The 16,312-nt window shown below is 33.1% G+C and overlaps 2 protein-coding genes across 2 annotated transcripts in view; one reads left to right on the top strand and one right to left on the bottom strand.

Annotated features, from left to right (window-relative positions):
• Positions 1-16,312, bottom strand: part of LOC125874176 (putative ABC1 protein At2g40090) — a 211,666-nt gene that overhangs the window by 130,626 nt on the left and 64,728 nt on the right. The gene's annotated exons all lie outside the window — the stretch shown is intronic.
• LOC125873726 (uncharacterized) lies at positions 8,447-10,165 on the top strand. Its single transcript, XM_049554595.1, has one exon. It carries the CDS (start codon positions 8,447-8,449, stop codon positions 10,163-10,165), a length of 1,719 nt encoding a protein of 572 aa, XP_049410552.1.

Raw genomic sequence — 16,312 nt, 5'->3', positions numbered from 1 at the left:
ATTCAATTTGTGAACCGTAAAAATATTGCTACCATGAAGTATTAGTACTCTCCTTCTATTCTTTTTCTTTTTCACAAATAAAAAGTTATAAGAAACATAATTTTTTGATTCTCTTTTCTAATAGTCAAGAATAAATTTAGTGCGATATAATTAAAAAAGAATAATGAGACGAGGCAGGAAATAAAAAGATAAAAGGAAGAACATAGTAGTAAATTGAGTAAAACTAAAAGGAAGGAAAAGAAGAAAAAGGAAAGAAAAAAAATTAGTAATAACAATAAAAATTAACAAAGGAAAGGAGAAAATGTAAAAAACATTACTTTTTATTTATTTTTTCTTTAGCTACTTCTCTCTCTTTCTTCTTTTTTATTTAGCATTTTAGATAGAAAAAAGTTTATATATATATATATATATATATATATATATAGAGAGAGAGAGAGAGAGAGAGAGAAAGTTGACTACAACTATGTTAAAAAGTAAATTAGATAATATTTTATAAATTCTTTGAATTTTGAATTTTTTTTTAATATAACACGTAAATAAGAAAAAATATTAGAAGTCAAGAATAAAAGGGAAAAAATTATGATTCTTGGTTAAAGAGATAACTTTTGGAAAAAATTATAGATCATGCATAATAATAAATTACGATAATAATAAGGAAGAGAAATTAATAATATTATTATTTCTTTAGAATATTTTAAAAATAGAAGGTAGAAAGAGAAATTTAAGAAAAAGTGATAAATTGTAGTAATGTGGGGAGAGAAACAGATAAGATATATGAATTTTATTTTACTGATTTTATAGATCAAAAGAGAAAAAAATTGTAAAGAAGAAAAAATTCTTCAATAATAATAATAAATTATGATAATAAGGAGGGGAAATAAATAAGTTTTTTCATTTTAATAATCTATAAAAATAGAAGGTAAAAAAACTAATTTATGAAAAAATATTAAATCATAGTAATGATGAGGAGAGATGGTAAACAATAAATTGTAGTAAAGGTAAGAAGAGAGATAAATAAGGTCAACATATTTATTATAATCATAATATGAAGTGAGTACTATAATTATGTTAAAAATATATTAAATTAGATACTATTTTATAACTGAGTTTTTTTTAACATAAAATATAAATAAAAAATATTTAAACGTCAAGAAAAGGACCAAAAGGATCGTTGTGATTCTTGGTCAAAGATATATCTTATTTTTACATATTTTATAGACCAAGAGAATTTTATTTATTTTTTAAAAAGAGAAATTTTGTGAATAATAATAATAATATTTAACATCTATATTTTTCTTCAAATTTATAAATCAAAAGAAAGAAAACAATTAAGAAAAAAAAAAGTTTTTTGTGAATAAAAATAATTAATTATGGTTATATTGAGGAGAGACAAATGAAAATTTTATTATTTATTTAAAAAGAGAACAAATTGAGAGATGTGAAACCTCAATTACACAAAAACAAAATAAAGTATTTGAAGAAACTAATTATTTGTAAGTTTATTATTTTTTAAAAAAAGTTTATTATTATAGCATATGCATACAAATTATATTAATTATTTTGAGATGAGGAAAATAATCACATCTTCTTAAGTTATCATGTGCCTTCAAAGAATTAAGATAATCATACTTTCTCAATTCCTTTTCATTCAATTTGTAAATCAAATATGAATTTAGTAAATCATGACAAAAACAATTTAAGTTAGGATATTACTTTAACAAACAAAATGTGAGATTACTACATTATAACTATAAATTCTATAACATCTTAGAAGAGTAAAAGAGAATAATAACAAAATTATACATAATAATAAATTATGATAATAAGGAAGAGAAATGCATAATATAATTATTATTTAGAATCTTTTTTTTAAAATAGAAGGTAAAAAAAAAATTAAAGAAAAAGTAATAAATTGTAGTAGTGTGTGGAGAGAGACAATTAAGGTATTTGAATTTTTTTACTGATTTTATTGATCATTAGAAAAAAATCTAAAGAAGGAAAAATTCTTCAATAATAATTATAAATTATGATAACAAGGAAGAGAGATAAACAAGATCTTTCATTTTTAAAAATTATAAAAATAGAAGGTAAAAAATTAATTTAAGAAAAAATATTAAATTATAATAATGACGAGGAGAGGTGAAAAAGCAATAAATCGTAGTAATGATAAGAAGAGAGATAAATAAGGTAAACATATTTATCATAATCATAATATAAGGTGAGTACTACAATTATGTTAAGAAAATATTAAATTAGATACTACTTTTTGAGTTTTTTAAACATAAAATATAAATAAAAAAATATTTAAAAGTCAATAAATGGAGAAAAAGGATAAGTATGACTCTTGATCAAAGAGATATTTTATTTTTACATATTTTACAGATCAAGAGAAAAAATTAAAGGAAAAAGAGAAATTTTGTGAATAATAATAATATTTAAGATCTATTTTTTTCAAATTTTATAAATCAAAAGAAAGAAAACAATTAAGAAAAAAAAATGTTTTGTGAATAAGAATAATTAATTATGATGACAAGGGGAGAGATAAATAAGATTGTTATTTTAAAAAACTATAAAAATAAAAGGTAGAAAAATAATAAATTGTAATAGTAATGATGAGGAGAAATATTTAATATATTGTAATAATGGTAAGGAGATAGGTAAATAAGATATTTTAAATATATATTTATTTTATGAATATTATAAGTCAAAATAAAGAAAAAATCAAAAAATGATTAAAAAAAAAAGAAAAAGACAAATAATAATCCTGGCCAAGGTGAGGTATTACATCATTCTTTTATCCGTCACCTTTATATTTTTCTAAACTGTGATATCAATCATCAACTATAACTCTAAAATAATGCCAACGTATAATTTATTTTAGAGAAAATTTTACGTATAGAAAATTAAAAATTGCTAATTGTATGCTATAGCAAACTTTATAAAATTGTTGTCCATAGCAAAATTTTAGTTTGCTACGGATGTATCTTTCTGTATATTCGCTAGTCAATCTTTTTTTTTTATATACATTTTGATTGTTTTAAAAAATAAATAAAAAGGCGCGTTAATTTAATTTGTGTATGTAATTGTTTATATATAAATGTATATGCATAATGTGTATATAAACGTTTATATGAGTATATAATGGGAATATGTATATATGTGAATAACTGAAGTTGCTAGAATTTGTATAAATAAATATATGTTCTGTTTGTTGTTGAAATTCTTAATCGTATAAATGTATATGTATATATAACTTATTTTTTTATACATAAATTTTGAAAATGGCTTCATTAGCTATTTTGGTATGCATTCCGGTAGATGGGACAATGACAATTGTTACGTTGATTATACAATTGAGGGAGTGATTTGTAAAGAAAATTCATCGTATAAGGAGTTGTATAATGTTATTGCAATGCAACTTGGTGTTGATAGAAATGTGATTAAGCTGAAAATTGACTATAAGGTTAAAGAAAGCAAAACGTCAATGTTGATTCACATATTAAAATATATTAAAATAGACACAAGTGTATAAGTGTGAGCAAATATGTATGTTTAAAGGAACATTATACAATAACTACTAATATTATACATTAATACAGCCACAATTGTATAAGCAAACAGTAGAAGACATGTATCAACACAAAAAATATAAAAATAATGATTATACAGTCCAATGACCCACATGATTATACAGTCCAATGACCCACATAATTATACAGTCAAATGACCCCCTAACAACAACTTCAGTTTTATCATTGTGATCAGTATAAACGTTAGTTTTATCTTTCCTTTGTTTACTTGACCCATAAATAAGTGTATAAGTGTGAGCAAATGTGTATGTTAAAAGGAACATTATACAATAACTACTAATATTATACATTTATACAACCACAATTATATAAGCAAACAATATAAGACATGAATCAACACAAAAAATATAAAAATAATGATTACAATAAATGACTGAAAAAAATAAGTTATATATACATATACATTTAAATTGAAAAATTGAAAAAAATTAACAAAAATTAATAGAATGAGATGAGTTTTGGCGGTACCTGAAATTTTTGAAGTAATGTTTCTCTTTTGAAAATGAGACGAAGACGTGCTGGAGAAATTTGTAATTTGAAATTGTATTTTGGGAGAAGATGTGGGAGAATTTGAAGGAAATAGGAGAAGAGATTGTAGAAAAGGAAAAACGTTTGTTTTATTTTTTTAATAAATTATACAAATCTGTGGGGCACTATAATAGCAAAGTGACCAAGATTTTGCTTATTAAAGGAAATAACTGAAACAGTAGTTAGTGCATTTAATTAACATTATTAGTTTGTCATTCTGTACAATTATCCCTTTATTTTATTCATATTTATACCTAATTGATCAATTGTGATATTAACTCTTTTTATTTTTTTAAAAAAGTCAAACACTTCCTATAATATATTTAATATTGTATTATATATATTCTTTCAAAGTGCATAAAAAATTCACCAAAATGATTATTATTCAACTAAAAGAAAATATTTTGTTATTTTGGTTTACAACTATAATTAATAACAAAAAATTCATACTACACCGTTATTAATTATTACATTGTTTAAATTGTGATTTAACAATAACTAAAACTTGAAATTTAATCTATTTGAATTTGAAAACTAAAAAAGATCCTTAAAATATTTTTGATATTCAAATATAAGAAAAAAAATTTAAAAAATATTTGATTATTTTTTTCTCATCGCGCGAAGCTTGAACAAATTCTCTAGTACAATTATAAAAAAGTAAAGGGTCAAATATGGCCCTAAACTATTCGAAAAGGTCTAGATATACCCTCCGTTTAAAGTTTGGCTCACTCATGCCCTTGCCGTCCAACTTTTCATCTAAATATGCCCTTCTGCTGGACATATCCAGCTCATTTTCCATTTCTTTAAATGCCACATGGAATTGTCATGTCATTTCGACTTTACCACATTGCAATTATATGAAAATAGAAAGGGATCAATTATGCTCCTAAAAAATTTGAACCCATAAACACCTAATCTGACCCATAAATCAACCTCCCTTTTAAATAAATAACCCGACCCATTTTCAACACTTTTGTTTAAATTTTTATTTTTATCGATAAATCCCGAAAATGAGTAATTCATTAATAAAAAATAGGAAAAATATGAAAAAAATATAAAATTAACGCCAAAAATTCATAATAAATATTGTCACCTTAAATTCAACAATTTCAACAATTTAATTTATTTTTTATTTTTTTCAGTAAATCCCTAAATGAGTAATTGATTAATAAAAAAGATGAAAAAATATAAAATTAACTCCAAAAAATTACAAATAAATATAGTAACCTTAAATTCAAAAATTTCAACAATTTTTTTTAATTTTTATTTTTTTTAATAAATTACTCATTTTCGAAATTTACCGAAAAAAATAAAAATTAAAAATAATTGTTGAAATTTTTAAATTTAAGGTTACTATATTTATTTTTGATTTTTTGACATTAATTTTATATTTTTTTCATATTTTTTATTAATCAATTACTCTTTTTCGGGATTTATCGAAAAAATTTAAAAAAATTATTGAAATTGTTGAATTTAAGGTTACAATATTTATTTGTGAATTTTTTTTTCATATTTTTCCTATTTTTCATTAATCAATTACTAATTTTTGGAATTTACCGAAAAAATAAAAATTTAAACAAAATTATTGAAAACGGGTCGAATAGTTTATTTAAAAGGGGGGTTGATTTATGGGTCGGATTAGGTGTTTATGGGTTCGAATTTTTTAGGGCCATATTTGATCCCTTTTCATTTTCATATAAATGTCATATGGTAAAGTCAAAATGACATGGCAATTCCATGTGGCATTTAAAGAAATGAAAAATGAGCTGGATATGTCCAGCATGCCAACTAACGCCCATAAGGGCATATTTAGACGAAAAGTTGGACAGCAAGGGCATGAGTGAGCCAAACTTTAAACGAAGGGTATACCTAGACCTTTCCGAATAGTTTAGGGGCATATTTGACCCTTTACCCATTATAAAAGCATATCTTAATTGAGCAAGCTTTTTTTGTTGCTTCTTTGTTCATTTTTTAAAAAAGAATAAAATATATATATATATATATATATATTGAACCATTTGATAAAAATTCTAGGTCCACCAGTGTATCCTGTGGCGACATACTTTTGTGAGTGTCCCTTGTCCTAGGTTCTTCTGAGTTCAATAAGAGATTTTTGAATTTTATTTTCATGGATTGTATTGAATCCCTGAAGCATTTGAGTCTGAATGCTGATTTGGGATTTGTGTTTCTTGTGTTTGGATGGTTTGGGCAAGTGTATAAAGTTTTGGGGTTGTTCTTGTTGTTTGGTGTGAGAATGAAGGTCTTGCAATTTAGCCGGTATTTTTGTGGGAAATGAGGTGAATTTAGAAATGGGTGTTGCTCAAAAAGTGATTTTGATGGAAAGTGTAATGAAAAGATGAAGTCTGTGTAGTTAAGATTGTTGATGAATTCGAATTCAAAAGAGGAAAAAAAGTGAAAATAAGAATGGTGGGTTGTTGGCCAATGATTAAGATTGTTGATGAATTTGAATTCATAGAGCAAATGTTGCTTGTTTGGAACTTGAAAAGGAGAGATTGGCAGCAAGCACCTAAGGTTGCAGTCATCTCCTAACATTATTAAGTTTTAAAAGCTTCTATGTTTGATCAACATTATTAAGTTTTTATTTAGTATCTATGTTAACTGGTGTTTACCTATAGTAGTTGTTAATATGTTATTTATTGCTATTAAGATTTTGATCATTAGTGGTCGAAGTCCCGACAGTAGGCAATGTGGGTGGCTTAGTTGTCCAGTGAGATGATAACCTGCTGGAACTGGATGAGACTGCTACCACTCAGCAGGAAATTCATGCATGATCAAGGTAAGTGACACTAATGATACTTGGCTATTTAGTAGTAGTATTTATGCTAGTACTCTTAGGAACACTCGTAAAATACTGTGGGAAAACCTTCCTACTATAAAAAATTCCTATTCTGGAAAATGACTTATTGGAGACAATTTCAGTGAACTCCTTAATAGTATCGATAAAAAAAAGGGAGCAACCTGCTATGTAGCTCTAGCAGCAAGGATTTCTAGGACATTGTTAGTTATTGTAAATTTATAGACTTGGGTTTCAAGAGTAGTAGAGACTAGTTGTTATCGCACCGAGATCCCCAGGTAGTGTATCTCCCAAGAACTCACTCTGATCATTGTCCCCTTCTACTCTCCCTATCCAGGAATAGGATGGCCACAAAAAATTGAGTCTTTAGATTCTAATCAATGTGGACGTCACATCTCGATCTCCCAAATATCATTAGTGACTCCTGGAAAGACTCCTCAACTATTATGGAGGTTGTTGCTGCATTTGAACTAAATATTACAAAAGCACCTTTGGTAATATCTTCCATAAAAAAAGGCTATTTTAAATCTCCTAAAAGGGCATCCATTCGTCAAAGAATTACCCTTGTAGTGAGTTCCTCCTTAACCTAGAACAAGTGCTAATCACTGATTATAATACTATTCTAAAAAGGGAAGAAGATTTCAGGAAATTGAAATCTAGGATTAACTAGCTCCATGAAGGGGATAATAACACAAAATTCATTCATATTAGTACCCTCAATAGGCATAGAAGAAACAATATTTTGTCCCTTCAAGTTGAGTATGGAGTTTGGATTCATAGTCGTGATCAGATAATCCAACATGTGACCCCTTTCTTCAAATGTCTCTTTAACACTCAACATTCCTATTCCTCGAATTTGACTATAACTGTTGGGCCTGTCTCTATTCCACAAGAGGATATCCAACTCCTACACAGTACACCTTCGATGGAGGAAATAAAATCAACAGTCTTCTCCTTCCATCCTCATAAGGCACCACACCCTGATGGGTTACACCATTTATTCTATCAAAAGTATTTGTTATGCTTTCAAATAAAGAGCAAATAAAGTTCTGTAGTTAGGAGGATTCAATATGGGGGGTGGAAGAGTAATAATAATCCATTCAATAGACGGCTGCGATTGGAAGTTGTTTAATGATCTTGAAGGGCTACGATGCTGCCAGCTCAGACGAGTTGGTTATAAGTCTAACAACCAGGAGAGAAGAAGGCAATGAATCAATTGGTATTTTTCTCGTTTCTTCTCTCTTTCCAGATCTCTTTCCTCTTATTCTTCTCCCTTAGTCTAAATTCTTCTTCTTCTTATCTTCTTCTACAGATATGAAGCTCATCTATGGAATCCCAGTAGTGTTTCAATTCAGCACTCGTATTTCTATTCTTAGTTGTAATAGTTCGAAGTTTCATTACTATAAATCAGAAAATTGTCCCAAAAAAGGTTGTTGTTGATTTTTATTCTAGTTTAGATCTTGACAATTGGTATCAAAGCCTAGCTTCTGAGACCTGTGCGTGAAGATCTATAATGGCGGATGGTACTAGATTCAAAACCATGGACGATCGACTGAATCGACATGAAGATACGATGGAAAGGTTAGCTAAGAGTAATCGTGAGATCAGTGAAACACAGGTGGGAATCAGAGGAGCTTTAGAACAAATTGTGGAAAGGTTAACAACATTAGAAAAGAGACCAGTAGCTGTTGATCTGAACATTCCTCAAGGGGATGGTATTTTACCCATTCCAGAACAGGAACATAGGAATTTGAGGCACCAGGGAGTTCTCATACACCCTCCTAAGTGGGAATTGCCCAGTTTCGAAGGTCACCAGCCTAAGGTATGGCTTAGAAAGTGTGAAAGGTACTTTAATTTACATAGAACTGCTGACAACTTGAAGGTTGAAGCAGAAGCACTCTATCTTAATGGAATGGCTGAAACATGGTATAACTCTATGGTACTGAGTTTAGGGGTATTGACCTGGGTAGAGTTCAAAAAAGAATTATGTATTAGGTTTGGAGAAATTTTAATGGAGGATGTTGTGGAAGTTTTTAACAAGTTGAATCAGACTGGATCTGTAGATGAATATTTGGGAAGGTTTGAGGATCTCAAAGCTGATATGTTGATAAGAAATCCGGCCTTGAATGAAGCTCATTTCCTGTCTAGTTTCATGGGAGGACTCAAAGAGGAGATCAAGTATGCTATTAAGATGTTTAAGCCCACTACCCTCAGCTTTGCAATTGAACAAGCCAGGATGCAAGAGAAGGCCATAGAAGCAGCTCTTAAGAAGGACAAAACTGATACTAGACGTATCAAGTCTCCTATGAGTAGTTTTGCCCCAAAACCAACAGCTCTGACTTCCACTAGACCAACCACTTATCGGTTGAGTCCAGAAGTTTACGAATATAGGAAGAACAACCAGCTTTATTTCAGATGTGGAGATAAGTATACTCCAGGGCATAAATGTAAGAATAGACACTTGAATTGCATCAAGGGAATCACTGAAGATGGGCAAGGGGCTTGGGCAACACCTACTGAAACTAGGGAAATAATAGAGGAGCAAGCCCTAACTGATGTAATAATTGAAGGGGAAATCCAACAGGAGATGCAAAAGGCAATTTGTCTGAGTTCCTTGTCTGGCAATCACAATGGGGTGAATACCATTCTAGTAAAGGGAATAGCTAAGAATAGGAATCTAACTGTGATGGTTGATTCAGGAAGCACTCATAGCTTTATTGATTCACAAGCTGTAATGGAAACAAGTTATGTGGAAACTTATAGCTCACCTATGAAAGTCATTGTTGCTGATGGTAACTATTTGTTATGTAATTCTACTTGTACGAGTTTCAGCTGGAAGATGGAAGGGAAATCATTCAGAGAAGATCTAAGGATTATCAAGTTGGGAGGGTGTGATATAGTCCTAGGGAATGACTGGATGAAAAAATACAACCCCACCAAGTTTGACCATGAGAAGAGGAGTGTCACTATTGGAAAAAAGACCAATAAATTGGTGTTGCATGCTATTCCTGAAGAGGGAAGTATTCACATGATTAGCAGTGGTACGATGGGAAAATTGATCAGGAAGGGTCAGACTTTGATGGCTCACTTGTTCATGGTCAGCATGGACACAACTACTGAGCAGGAAACCATTGAAGAACCAATAAAAGTGGTGCTACAACAATTTGAAGATGTCTTTGCCGAACCTAAAGGTTTACCACCACTGAGGAGTTTAGATCACTCAATTCGTTGAAGTCGGGATCATTGTCTGTTAGCTTAAGGCCTTACATGTACAATTACTTTCAAAAAGAGGAGCTGGAGAAACAAGTGAAGTATATGTTGTCACATGGTACTATTCGTCCCAGTCAGTCGCCTTTTTCTTCACCTGCATTGCTAGTGAAAAAGAAGGATAGGACTTGGAGGTTCTGTGTAGATTATAGAGGGTTGAATGAGACTACAGTGAAAGACAAGTATCCCATACCCATTGTAGATGACCTATTGGATGAGTTACATGGTTCAACGATATTTTCGAAGGTGGATTTACGAGCTGGTTACCATCAGATTAGAATGAAATTTGATGATGTGTTTAAGACAGCATTCAGGACACATATGGGGCACTATGAGTTTCGAGTGATGCCATTTGGGCTTACTAATGCCCCAGCCACATTCTAGGCTCTGATGAATCAGGTATTTCAACCGTTTCTCCTGAAGTTTGTGCTAGTTTTTTTTTATGATATCTTAACATATAGTCAGTCTTGCGGAACATATGAAGCATGTTACTACTGTTTTTATGACATTGAGGGCACATTCACTTTTTGCTAAGAGATCCAAATGCTCGTTTGGTCAATCCAAGGTTGAATATCTTGGTCATGTCATTAGTGCTCATGGGGTAGCTACTGATCCTGAAAAGGTAGCGGCTATGGTGCAGTGGCCCAGACCCTCTTCCTTGAGAGCTTTGAGGGGATTCTTAGGGCTGATGGGATACTACAGGAAGTATGTAGTGAACTATGGTACAGTATGTAGACCACTTACTGATCTCCTAAAAAAGGACAGTTTTAAGTGGAGTGATGAGGCTGAAACTGCTTTCTTGGCTCTGAAGGAGGCTATGTCTAACACCCCAGTCCTTGCCCTACCTGATTATTCTCAAGAATTTGTAGTTGAAACAGATGCAAATCACTCAGGAATTGGTGCGGTTCTCATGCAAAAAGGGAGGCCAGTGGCCTATTTCAGCAAAGTATTGGCTATGAAGCATATGGGCAGGTCTATTTATGAGAAGGAGTACATGGCATTGCTTAGTGCTATAGACAAGTGGAGGAACTACTTACAGTATAGACACTTTGTGGTAAGAATTGATCACCACAGCCTGAAATACTTGCTTGATCAGCGAGTTACTTCAGCTATCCAGCAAAATGGGCTTACCAAGTTGTTAGGCTTAGACTATGAAGTTCAGTTCAAACGAGGGGCTGAGAATCGAGTTGTTGATGCTCTTTCCAGACAATTTGAAGAGGTGCACGAAGAAGAAACAATTTCTTTGCATGCTAAATTACAAGCTATCAGCTCATCGGTTCCAACTTGGGTGCAAGACATCACAACCAGTTATGAAGGTGACATATGTGCTTCCGATCTTATTACTCAGTTGGTGGTAGACTTACAAGGTCCTAATCTGTGGCACTATCAATCTGGGATCTTGCGGAAGAAAGGAAAAATCTATGTGGGATCTACTGGTACACTAAGACAACAACTACTACATATTTTTCATAGCTCACCATTAGGGGGTCATTCCGGTCAGTTAGGAACACTTAAGAGGTTATCCGGGGTGTTTTATTGGCCTCTTATGAAACAAATGGTAATCAATTATGTTGCAGAATGTGATATATGTCAGAGGAGCAAGGATGAGGCTGTAGCATATCTTGGTCTTCTTCAACCACTTCCTATTCCCAACCAAGCATGGACTCATATTAGTATGGATTTTAAAGAGGGGTTGCCTAAGTCTCAAGGAAAGGATGTCATTTTTGTGGTAGTTGACAGGTTCACAAAATCAGCACATTTCATAACCCTATCTCATCCTTGTACTGCAACTATTGTGGCTGATAAGTTTTGGAAGAGGGTTCAAACCTTACATGGTACCCCTACTTCTATAGTCACTGAAAGAGACAAGGTGTTTCTTAGCAATTTTTGGCAAGCTTTGTTCAACCTAAAAGGGGTTCAATTGTCCTATAGCTCTGCTTACCACCCTCAAACAGACGGCCAAACAGAAAAAGTGAACAGGTGTATTGAAACTTATTTGAGGTGTATGACTAGCAGCAGACCTACTAATTGGAAGAGGTGGTTATATTTTGTTGAATGGTGGCCTTGTATGGTTATTCTCCACCTCAACTGTCTCTTGGGCCTCTCTTAGACACTGTGGTGCCTGCTGCTGAAGATGTGATTATGCACGGACAACAAATGCAACAATTATTAAAGGACAATCTCCACAAGGCTCAGGAGAGGATGAAGTATTTTGCTGATCATCGTAGAACTGACAGGGAGTTCCAAGTTGGTGATATGGTGTATTTGAAGTTGCAACCCTATCGGCAAACTTCCTTAGCTCGGAGGAAGAACCTTAAGTTGAGTTCAAAATATTATGGGCCTTATCAGGTTATCAGTAGGATTGGACTAGTTGCTTACAAGCTAGCTCTTCCAGCTTCTTCCAAGGTGCACCCTGTCTTTCATGTTTCACTTCTCAAGAAACAGGTTGGTTCTCGAGTGGTGGTTCAATCAACCCTGCCCATGACTAATGCTGAAGGTCAATTCCTTGTCAAGCCTGTTGCCATTTTGCAGAGGCAGCTGATACAGAGGGAAAATTCAACTGTTGTTAAACTCCTGATCCAATGGTCTAACTTGCCTCCTGAAGATGCTACCTGGGAGGATTTTGACTTCATCAAGGCTAAGTTTCTAGAGTTCATAGCTAATCCTTGAGGACAAGGATTATTTGATGTCGTCGGGTATGTTATGATTTCAAATAAAGAGCAAATAAAGTTCTGTAGTTAGGAGGATTCGATATGGGGGTGGAAGAGTAATAACAATCCATTCAATAGACAGTTGTGATTGGAAGTTGTTTAATGAGCGTAAAGGGCTACGATGTTGCCAGCTCAGACGAGTTGGTTATAAGTCTAACAACCAGGAGAGAAGAAGGCAACAAATCAATTGGTATTTTTCTCGTTTCTTATCTCTTCCCAGATCTCTTTCCTCTTCTTCTTCTCCCTCAGTCTAAATTCTTCTTCTTCTTATCTTCTTCTGCAAATATGAAGCTCATCTATGGAATCCCAGTAGAGTAGTTCTATTTAGCACACGTATTTCTATTCAGCACACGTATTTCTATTCTTAGTTGTAATAGTTCAAAGTTTTATTCCTATAAATCAGAAAATTGTCCCAAAAAAGGTTGTTGTTGATTTTATTCTAGTTTAGATCTTGACAGTATTGGGCTACTGTAGGCCCATCTGTGATATCTCTCTGTCAACAGGCTTTCATAATGGGGTCAATCCCAGAAGCCATAAACCTGGATCATATCTGTCCAATTCCAGAGTGTAATAACGCTACTTCACTTAAAGACTTTCACTCGATTAGCATATGCAACACATCCTATAAGATTATCACAAAGATCATAGCTAGGAGACTTAGAATATTCATGGACAGGATTATAGGACCCTGCCATACTAGTTTTCTCAAAAATCAACAGGCAACAGACAACGTTGTCATCGTCCAAGAGGTTGTATCACACTTTAGGAAAATGAAAGGGAAAGTGGGAAGTTTTATGGCCAAAATTGACTTAGAAGAGGCTTTCGATATAATTGAATGGTCCTTTGTGAAGTACACCCTTCAATACTTCAACTTCCCCCAACAAATTATCAACCTCATTCTGTCTTGCATCAGTTCTTCAAAGATGGCAATCCTCTTTAATGGCACTAAAACAAAATTCTTTTCTCCGAATAGAGGCATCTGTCAAGGTGATCCTATGTCCCCCTACTTATTCATTTTGTGTATGGAAGTGCTCTCACACCGAATTAACCAATTAGTCGTACAAAAAATTTGGAGGCCCATAAAAATCAGTAATTATAGGCCCCACCTCTCTCACTTATTCTTTGCAGATGATCTAGTGTTATTGTTCCGAATAACGGAAGCTAGTTGTTGGTCGATCATAAAAATAATGGATGCCTTTTGTAACTGGTCTGGGCAGAAAATCAACATTAATAAGTCAAAGCTTATCTTCTCCCGGAATGGCCCTACATAGGTAGTAGGAAACATCTCGAACCTACTTAAGATCAATCCCAGCAACTCAATTGGGAAATACCTGGGCTTTCCCATTTTTGAGGGGAAGCCACAAAAAAGAGATTTCCAATTCATTACGGACAACATTCAATCCAAGCTTAATGGTGAAAACAAAATTCCTTAACATTATGGGACGAACAATTCTTGTAAAATCAACCATTTCCCATATGGCATCCCACGTCATGCAATACATAAAACTCCTCATTAATATAACTAAACACATAGATAGGGTCCAACGAAACTTTATATGGGTTTCTACTGAATCTACGAAAAAAGCTCCACATAATAAATTGGAAAGTAGTTACCAGCGATAAGGAGGAAGGTGGATTAGGAATACTCAGGAGTCGTACTAGGAATGAGGCTTCATTGTGGACCTCCATACTCATTAGGAAGTATATACACTAGGAATACAGACCTGCAAACCACCACCATCCACCTTAGGATGGGTAGTAGCATTTGGGAAAACATCTCACGAACTTGGAAGAATTGTTCTCTGTGTAGAAAATGGGATCTAGGGAAAGGTAACAGGATCCTAGGAAGACATTTGGCTAAGCACTCCCTCCCCTTTATGACATCAATTCATTGGCCCTTAAGAGAAAAATACTTATTCCTCAAAGTCGATGACGTAATACAAATGGAGTTTGGACACTAAACAACCTCTCAGTCCAACTACCTGCTCACGAGATTACCTTGACCCATATCCCTCAAGGGCTGAACATATGCGATAAAATAACCTGGGCCCAAACTAGTAATGGGAATTTCTCTACCAAGTCAGCGTATAACTTCCTTAATATGAAGAACCACACGACCCACCCCCAATCAATTGAGTTTAGCAGGATTTGGAAACTCTCTTGTCCCAACAAAATAAAATATTTTCTCTAGCTATACAACCATGAACGACTCAAAACCTGTAAGTATCTACATAATATAGGCATCGACATCAACCCTTTGTGTCCTATATGCCAAGAACCTAAAACTACTTTACACATTTTCATCGAGTGCCCCTTGGCGAGAAACTTTTGGGTTGCCCTAGGTTTAGATCAGAACGTTGATAATGTTAGGAGCAATCCCACCCCAAATGGTTAATGAACCTGAAAGATATTAAATCCAAAATCAATTTTATCTGCTGGTCTCAGGTTTCCCCTTTTGCAGCATGGAACATTTGGATAAATCGTAATAATAACTTCCACGTTAAAACAAAGCTCAATATAAACATCCATAATATCATTAACAAAACCCTTGAGTATGTCCTTCTTGGCCCTAATAGCCACCATAAGGGACTCACTAAAAGGGATAGTACTCCCCCTAGATGGACCCCGCCCGATACAGGATTTAAACTCAACATTGATGCCTCATTCAATCACAACTCTAGGAAGGAAGGTATGGGTTGTGTGATTCGCAACCATTTGGGCGACTGGATTATAGGTATGAGCTCCAGGATAACCTCCAACTCAATGCAAAATGCCGAACTCCTAGCGCTGCTACATGGACTACGGCTAGCAATAAGCAAAAACTTCAGAGTCACCAGTCCAGAGGCGGAGTTAAGATTAGAAGTTTGGGGGTTCTATCTCAATTTGTTTGGGGGTTTACAAGTTAATATACATAATTTTTTAAAATTTTCTAATACAAATATAGGGTCTACAAAAAAGCTAGTGGGTTTGTCCGAACCCATGAAACCCCACCTAGCTCCGTCTCTGACCACCATCGCTACAGACTCTAAAGAGGTAATAAGATTGCTTCATAATCAGAATTCATCTGAGTCGAATGTCTTGATTGAATGCAGGGAGTTGATCCAACAGTTGAGGGGGATGACGATCCTGCATGAATTTCGAGAAGGTAACATTGTGGCTGATCTTCTAGCACGTAAAGGAAGGGATCTACAAAATGCATTGCGTTTTGAAATCTGGAATAAAGCCCCCATATTTGTTGTGGATGATGTCAAGGAAGATAAGAAGAATTCTACTCTTGTTAATCAGGGACCAAATTTTTGTAATATGCTACCAATTATGTCTACTATTGAACATGTAATTTCGTCTGATGCTAGCAGCAATGCAGACACATATGTTGTTATGATGCTAAGTTAATATATATA

This window comes from Solanum stenotomum, chromosome 8 (genome assembly GCF_019186545.1).
Source record: "Solanum stenotomum isolate F172 chromosome 8, ASM1918654v1, whole genome shotgun sequence".
Taxonomy (NCBI): domain Eukaryota; kingdom Viridiplantae; phylum Streptophyta; class Magnoliopsida; order Solanales; family Solanaceae; genus Solanum; species Solanum stenotomum.
The sequence above is the reverse complement of the archived record's forward strand: the minus strand, read 5'-3'. Positions and strand labels throughout refer to the sequence as shown.

Coding starts and splice junctions, on each gene's coding strand:
- LOC125873726 (XM_049554595.1), top strand. CDS start 8,447: ATGGCGGATGGTACTAGATTCAAAACCATGGACGATCGACTGAATCGA.